The following is an 8,635-nucleotide window of genomic DNA, read 5'->3' on the forward strand; positions in this document are numbered from 1 at the left end:
ATTTCCGGTTCGGCCGCCGATAAGGCCTTCAATTAATAGTTTAAACATAAAACACGAACAGATCAAACAAACAGTCAACAGATAAAATGCAATTCAAACAGATGTATTCACTCAATTCAGTTTTCAATTTCGGTCAGTCAGTTCAGTACTTTAATCAGTTCAATTCTCAGTCAGTTATCAGTCATTATCAGTTCCGTTTAACAGTAATCGGTGATTATCGGTAATCAATCAGTCATTAATCAGTAAACAGTATGAGGGTTGTTACAGTAAGGACTTATTGATCCTTATTGGCACGTTTAAAATTACAATACTAACTTGCGAACGCCAAAAAAGCCAACATATATTTTTGGCACACCCAGTGGGACTAATTGAAATGGTTAGACGTAGGAAACAATGAGAAAATGAACGCTTAGAAGAAGGTGTAGAGGGAGAGGTAGAAATACATAATCTAGAAGATAATGTGATAACACAACCTGTATAAGTACCTATCCTATCAGAACCTATGGTTGAACAGACCACACTTCAAAACATGTACCACATGTTCAATATGTTGCACAGGGCCATGAAATTGTACCATCCATTGTTCTATCTACCCAGCCAATGAATCCGTGGAGAGGCTTGGTAGATACCATGGGACAGCAGTTAATGAACACAATGGAAATATAGACACCATCCTTTATAGGTCGAATGAATTCTCATCAACCAACTAACACAAGATATACGGAGGAAAACTCAAATGTTCTTCAGTAAAGATTGGATAGAGATAAGCAACCTATGCAAAGTAATAGACATACTAATGGTCAAACTAGTAATCAAAATTACGAAAGACCATCGCCTGTACCTCAGTCGTGGTATGAGTCTCTTTTGAGACCTCAAAATGTATCATTACCTAACAACGAAGTCATACAAATTGGTGGATCTGGACTAACACAAGAAAATGGTATGAGAATATTTCTAAATCCCATGTTCGAAGCCATACCTGGCACAAGAGGGTTCATTAACCCTCTCTGTTCAAATTCACACCTGGGGGGTTGGAAAGGTTTCTTGCATCTGGGAGAGAAACAACATCTGTTCCTCCTATTGCAACACCTAACGGTTACTCACAAGGTTCAAATTCAAAATTAGGAGGGAAGCCTAACTGCAAACATGGCGTAGTAGGGCTGACTGTGAGAGAGAATGATTAGCGATCACGAAGAGACATTTCGACGGTTAGGAGCCCACTTCGACAGTTATCATTGAGAAGTATAAATAACAGAGAATGCCGCAGAAAGGAGGATCCGGACTCAAATAAAAAAATCAGTTTTATCTATTTTATTTTCCTTTCCAGTTTTTACAGCTCTTTACATTTTTGTACTTCAAATTCCCATATTGCACTTCATTCATAGGAGTAGTTTCAAATAGTTTCATTGTACTTAATGAAATTTTGTAATTATTCTTCACTTAATTGTTATTTACTAAATTCTCTTAAACAAGCCACCAGTAAAAGTCATATTCATTGAGACTGAAAAAATTAAAACACAATCGTCTAATAATTGGTTGGCAATTAATCTTCTGTAAGGACTGATTGATCCTTACTGGCACGCTTAAAATTACAATACTAACCTTCGAAAACCAAAAAAGCCAACAACTACAACTTTGATATTATTATTAAATTAATCCATTAACTCAAAAAATTCAAAACTAAAAAATTTCATATATTAAATATACCGATTACACATTAAAATCTTAACAATCACCTATTACATGATTATTATCATCCAAACACATAATAAAAATTAATTTGATAAAAAAAAAATATCTAAAAAATTTATCAATTTTACATAATTTTATTTTTGGTAGGTAGAAATAATTTTTAAAAATTTAAAAATATCTTTTTGACATTTATTTTTGTCAAATTAATTTATATTTTATCAAATTGACAATTTTGTCCATAAAATTAAGCAAGTATGAATTGTCCTTATTTGACTATAGGCACTGTAATTTGTCCTTTATTATATTATAAAATCAAAAAATATTATTTGTTAATTATCATTTTCATTTGTTAATTATAATATTGCTATAAAAAAAAAAAAAAAAAATCATACCCGTTGTGCAAAAATTCATCCTTGAAATAGCCCTTTCCTTGTTCTTATCATCCATCAGGTTCAGATCCAAAATTATCACTATTAGTTGCGAAAGTATGCTTGAATGTACAAATCTATTCTAAATTGTTTACATATTCTAGTTTAATATATAATATTTTTCAAAATTTTGAGAGTGATCGTCACCCTCCGCCCCGCCAATCCATCCTTGCTTATCATCAATTGCGACAGCCAAAAACTTAGTTGTTTATTAAATGTGGTATGATTAATGGACCATAATGATACTATGATAACAGTCATTGATTGGCTCAGTTAAATTTTGTTGCTCACACGTTTAAAGACATTTAGATTTCATTGGAACATCAAGCCAAATGGCCTAAAACAAGTACAGCAACAGAGATGAAATTCTGGAAAATTGGAAAATGAACACATTGAACAGTGAGTAAGAAAATCTGAAAACAATATGGTACAAGGTTTGTCATCTGGGTCAATGAAGCAGAGCACAATGAGATATCAGCAGAGGCCCCATTCATGCGTGAAACATTTCAACATAAAAGCATTGTCTGAATTTCCATCCAACGGGAGCATTGGAACAGCAGCAGATGAAGAAGTCCATCCAATGGAGCATTGAAACAGTCATATACGACTGGCTGGCTGTCTGTCTAGCAGCTTAGGTTCTGGAAATACTCTGCAGGTACTGAAGGCGGGCAGTATTTCTTCGCAACAAATTTGTACTGTTCCACACACAAGTAACAAGCAGGCAGTTAGTTTAGGTCCAAACTGAACACACAAATGGTGTTTGTGGATGTGGGTGATGTTGAAAGCGAGAATAAAAAATGAAAAACTTTTGATTACCTTGTGTTGACTGTATTTCTCTCTGATTGCAGGTAAACTAGAACTGAGGCTATTACAGCAGAGGCTATGCAGTGCCTTAACACATTCACATAAATCAGAGGGTTGGTAAAGTGTGTAATGTCGCAAGGTGGAATTCTGTATCAATACAAATGTTAGAATACTTTAACACTGTTCAAGACAGATTGCAACAGGAGGAGAAAAATGGAAAATCTGAGAAACCATATTCTGATAACTATGCAAGAGCACAATCTGTAAATATATATATACCAGCACGTACCCAAGGTCTCTTTGAAGGAAGGAGTATGTAGTTGGCCAAGAAAATTGCTGAAGCAGCAATAAGTGAGGGGGCATAACAAAGCATGTTGTATTCTAGAAGGGATAGCTCTGCGACGTAGTTGGCCAAGCACTCCAGCTGCATTGAGGGAGCCTGAAAGGACAACAGATAAAACCACAAAAATAAACCAGTGTTTAATTGATTTCCTACAAAATATTAATCAGTAATTGGATAAGAAATGAATATGTCTCTGAACGAAAAACATGTGATTGTAATTGGTTAAAAATGTAATGATTTTGACCTTTAACTTGTATAAAGGCATTAGACAGCGAAGAACTACCAAAAATTATAATGTTCAAACTTTGGACATACTAGAGCAAAGAAAGCCAACAATCAGTTACCGAGTCCAAGATTATACCTCGTTGACCCCTTGAGCAGCACGAACAAATCGCCTACATTACGTGTCAATTAATCACAGGTCAATACCAAGAACATCTTACACGAAAAATAGAAACTATGGAAATAAGATCAAGAATCTAGACATTACCTCAGAAAACATTTAGCTGTTGGTGCTGTCATTTCAAACTTCAAGTAGTTTAGAACAGCCGATTCCATTTGCAAAACCTGCAGCAGTTAAATCGCTTAATGCTTGTGCAAAAATCAAAACAACTTCTAGAAAATGCATAATTCAGCTAAGTGAAACCAGAACCAACCTCCTCCTTGAAGTATGTGTTATCAGTTATATAGCAGAACTCTTCAACCTGGGGTGCACAGATCTCCTCATATTTTCTGGCAATTTCAATTATTTTGTTACTATCAATGTTGTTTCCTCAGCAAAAGAGCGAGAGAGCGAGAGAGCAGAGAAAATAAACAGAAGAGGGGGAAATGTTGCATCTTACGCGGCAATCATCATGCATGCTACGCCAAGCAATTGTAACCGTTGCCTATCCATTGTGTTGCCAGAAAGATAGCGATCTATGTAGTTAACAGCCAAATACATTGTATCTGGGACAAGCCTGTATTCTTCAGCAACCTGAGGTTGAAAACTTCTAGTCAGAGATTAGGTTCACCATATACAGGATTAAAATAAGTAACCCTTTCAGGTAACATAAAAACAATCGCGTTGTCAAGTATTGCAATTTAAACCAACTTTTCCACATATTATTCCAAATTGTTAACACAATCACCCACCATACATTACCTCAACAAGCCAATCAATAAGAATTGCACGCATGCTGGAATTAATGTCTTTTTGGACTCTTTCCATGAAGTCTGTGGAAGGCCTTTTCTTTGCCTAATATTCCCGCAGAGAGAAAAAGAAGAAAGAAGAAAAGAAAGATACGCAAGAAAAAGAAAAATATAGTAAGAACCCATAATGTTCAATATAGGCAAAGAATGTTAAAAGTGTGCATTTATTTAGTAATGCCCACTAAACAATGCATAAAACAAATATACATGTCTAACCTCAGATGCTCGCAAGTGCTTGTAAATGTCACAAGCCATGGTTGCACATAATTGTGGGTCCATGAAATTATCATCAACATCAACAATCTCATCATCTGTTACCACTCCCACAACTATGTCTCTCTTGCAAATATTTTCTGTGAATAGAAAGAAGAGTAAATGACTTTAATACACAGATAGTTGCAATCAAGCTTTTATGCACATTCAAAATCTAGTAAAAGGAAGACAGCAAAAACCACATCAATGAGTAGACAGATCGTAAAATGAAACCTGGTTCCTCCACGTGCTCTGAAATGTAGAGTTTGCTACATGTCTTCCTCTCGATAGAATCTACTGATACTATGTCATTGTTGTCTACATATTCAACGTCTGGACTCTTCAAAGAATCGCAAGTAGACATGGTTTCGTCCAAAGAAAATGAACCATCTGACTCAGGAGGAGAAATATCCATGCTGCATGGGGCAGGAGGAGCAATAATCCTAGAGAGATCATTGCCTTTTATGAAAGAAGTACTCTTACTGGAAACGACCACACTTGGTTTTACATTCAAGGGTGCTGGCAAGGTACTTCCAGAGAAGCCTGCATTATTGTTAATGCAAGAAGACGATACCTTCTTGGCATTGGCAAATTTAGTTGCGCAAGGTACCTTTGAATACAAAATTTGATTCATCATTTGTCTCAATTAAAAAACAAGTATATTTCTAACAGTGGAAACTGAAATAAAATGTTTATGCCCAACACAAAAAAAAGGGTGAAAGACCCAGAGAGTAGATTGAAGAACAATTGGACATCATATTGAATGAAACCTATCCAACTTCCTTCTCATATTATTGAAAGCCAATATCCAACTCTTACAATGAAATTTCTATTGTAATAATGATAAAATCACTAAAAGGGTTTTTACTCAAATAATGCTAAAAAGATTAATACATTTTACAATTGTATTACTCAATCGTTGAATCAAGATATACTCAAACAAAATCATTCTCGGAACAAAACAGGAGCATCACTTTCGAGCAGTGCCCAAAAGCTCAATTGCTGGTTGAAAAAATCAGTTGAGGAAATAATTACTCAAGCTCCTTTATGAAATATGTGCTTTAGTAGTTATTAAATAAACGATTTACATATTTGAACAAACAATTACAAACTCAACTTCTAATGAATAAGATAAAGAATATTCAATTTAAATTTCTGCATACTACACTGACAAAGTTTACGGAGTTTGAATTGCATGTCATATATTCCTGTGTCTTGTCATTCAACATTTTTTTATTACACATTTTCCACATGCTTAGTCAGAAAGTTGACCCCTTTTTTTATACTTCAACCAATTCATAATAATACAATAATGTGCCAACTGATTGACGATTACTTCTTGGATTAGTTTGTAATAAAAATAAGGATGGGTTAATTTCTGTTCCTTTCTTTCTTTTCTAGTGTTCTTAAAGATATTTGTTTCTTGTAATAGTAGCACAAAATCTATTAGATGCTGCAAAATGAAAGGAATAACTCAATTTCTTATTATGCTCAAATGAAAAATGCTTGGGAGCACTAATTAGTGCTCCCACTAATTAGGTGGCAGTGGGTCCCATCATTAATGATATGATGTTTTGACCTTGGAGTTGTATTTTTTTTTTTTTTTACTTTTTTAATGCATTAGTGCTATTAGTGGTAATGTTTTTAGTGGGATGAATCATTGTTGATGCTCAAATTGATATGTATACAGGTGTATCTAATCAAATCCCATGATTATAGCATAAATCAATTGATCATGTACAAGAGATTACATAAGCCAAATTATATACAAGAATACACAATCAAATCCCATGATTTTTGGACGAATGGAGAGAGAGAGAGAGAGGGTCACATTAGTGGCTGTCTATATTTATATGCAGCTGTGTAATTAACAGTTTCTTATATCATTTGTTAGTTTGAGTTCTATGAAAACGTGAAAATCTCTGTTGTTTTGTGAACTTGTCTTCTTTGAAAATGGTCCTACATTGATTTAATAGGATAAAACATTTTGAAAAAATGACATTTAACGAGACACAAAGAATTAGTTAAAAAAATATTTAAAAAATAAAACAATTTTCAGAAAGCAAAGCAGAGTCTTCTATTAATAATATATCATATAAAAATACATAATTGTCAAACATATTCAAGATCATCAATATCATTGATCATTCTACACACCAGAATAAATTCCAAACAAATTCAACTAAATTACAACATGATCAAGAAAAAAAATTATCATTTTAAAAAGAAAAAGAACAAAGAAAAAAGAAAAAGTATAAAGAACAATAAAGAAACGAACTCATGCAGAATCAAGGTATAACCCAAAATTAAACCTATAATCAATGAAATGAACAAAATGTATACCATATTCGACGACCCGGAAACCAAACCTCGCGATCCACTCTGAGAGCCGCCGTGTCTCTGATTCGTCACATTAGCAAGCGCCGCCCTCTTCTTCGCCATATGCGGCGGCACCGCCATGACCTTCCCAAGATTCTCCGACGAAGACGCTTGCCTCTTCGCCACCGACGAAGACGACGACGAAATCGAAGAACGCCGATTCTGAGTCGACATTACGAAAGAATGTTTGTTTATTTTCCCGGAAAATCGAAACTTGTTCAGCCTTGTTTTCTTGCTCGCGAATTGAGCAAGAAAAAAGACCCAAAATTTATCGAAATTAGGGTTCTTGAATTCTAGGGTTGTTTTTATTGAAATTTAAGAGAAAGCACTAGAATCAGAGATAGAGAGAAATAAAAGTGAAGCAGAGGAAAAAAAAGATGCCTAGTTTTTTAGAGAGAGAAAGCGACGGGTTTTAGATAGAGAGGGGGGGGGGACAGAGAGGACTGTTTGGTATTTAATCTTTGTTTATGGTGCTTTTGAGGCGGGCAAGGGTGTGATTTGAATTGCGAACTGATCGTGACCGTTGATTCCATTCGGTAATCGTTAGGAGCGGACATGTGTGGGGTCCACTGGTGGTGTATTTGAATTTTGAGTTTGATGTGGGTAAGAGGTTGAATGGTGAACGACCAATCAGATCGCGAGTCAGAGGCGAATTGTTCGCTTGTGTTGAGTCACGGGCGGTAATGGTAGGGTGTAAGTTTGAATTCGAATTTGAACGTTAAGTATGGATCTGCCTTTGAAGTGTGACAATGGCTACATTATCCCATATCACTAGTGCCAAGGAGCCAGGTATAGAAAATTGAAATTGAATGATCAAACACAAGGCAACAAATCCAACAGAATTTTATGTACTTTTAAATTAGGTCTTAGCTTTCTAATTTTGTCAATCCAAACATATACTTTTTAAATTATCTCAGTTAAAATGTTTATAATAATATTTTTCGATGTCATGTCTAATTCTTGTTAACAAATTTGAGAAAAGTTTTTCTTCAATACAAAAAGATGGTCTTGAATAAAATAAAATAAAAAGTTTAAAAACTATGAGATAGTCTTAAAATTTTTGAGTAAATATTTAAATTTCTCTTGATTTGCGTTTAAAAAGAAAAAATAGGTTACATGTATAAAGGAAAAATTACTCATAAATCCCATATTGAAAAATGTTGTTCTATCTAGTCCTGAGTGCTTTTTTGTAAACTATTTAGTCATTTTTATATTTGGTATGGTATCTTTGTTTATTATATTGTACAAATATCAAACAATTTCAATATAACAGAACGTTGATGTTTATATAATATAACAGAACATTGATGCTTGATGACGTTGATGATGTTTTGATATGAACAAAACGTTGTTGATGTTTGATGATGTTGATGATGTTTGTTTTGATAAAAACATATGAACAAAACGTTGCTGATGTTAAATTGCTTGGTGTTTATACAATATAACAGGACATTGGTTTTTGATGACGTTGATGATGTTTTGATATGAACAGAACGTTGCTGATGTTTGATGATGTTTGTTTTGATAAAAACATATGAACAGAATG

At 34.1% G+C, this 8,635-nt stretch overlaps 1 protein-coding gene across 1 annotated transcript; it reads right to left on the reverse strand.

Annotated features, from left to right (window-relative positions):
• Positions 1 to 2,414: 2,414 nt before the first annotated feature.
• On the reverse strand, positions 2,415 to 7,556 carry LOC114288446 (cyclin-A1-1). The gene is made up of 11 exons (XM_082874647.1): positions 7,054 to 7,556; positions 4,945 to 5,320; positions 4,675 to 4,811; positions 4,412 to 4,504; positions 4,110 to 4,243; positions 3,924 to 3,999; positions 3,758 to 3,834; positions 3,629 to 3,662; positions 3,214 to 3,363; positions 2,937 to 3,071; positions 2,415 to 2,815 (listed from the first exon to the last, which is right to left on the reverse strand). The coding sequence occupies exons 1-11, from the start codon at positions 7,261 to 7,263 to the stop codon at positions 2,744 to 2,746; spliced, it is 1,494 nt and encodes a 497-aa protein (XP_082730773.1). The 5' UTR covers positions 7,264 to 7,556; the 3' UTR covers positions 2,415 to 2,743.
• Between the last annotated feature and the right edge of the window lie 1,079 nt (positions 7,557 to 8,635).

Source organism: Camellia sinensis, chromosome 6 (genome assembly GCF_055761805.1).
Source record: "Camellia sinensis isolate YWXY chromosome 6, ASM5576180v1, whole genome shotgun sequence".
Taxonomy (NCBI): domain Eukaryota; kingdom Viridiplantae; phylum Streptophyta; class Magnoliopsida; order Ericales; family Theaceae; genus Camellia; species Camellia sinensis.

Coding starts and splice junctions, on each gene's coding strand:
- LOC114288446 (XM_082874647.1), bottom strand. CDS start 7,263: ATGTCGACTCAGAATCGGCGTTCTTCGATTTCGTCGTCGTCTTCGTCG. Junction 3,663..3,757: donor ACAGCTAAATGTTTTCTGAG/GTAATGTCTAGA, acceptor CACGTAATGTAG/GCGATTTGTTCGTGCTGCTC. Junction 3,364..3,628: donor CTGCTCAAGGGGTCAACGAG/GTATAATCTTGG, acceptor TTGTCCTTTCAG/GCTCCCTCAATGCAGCTGGA.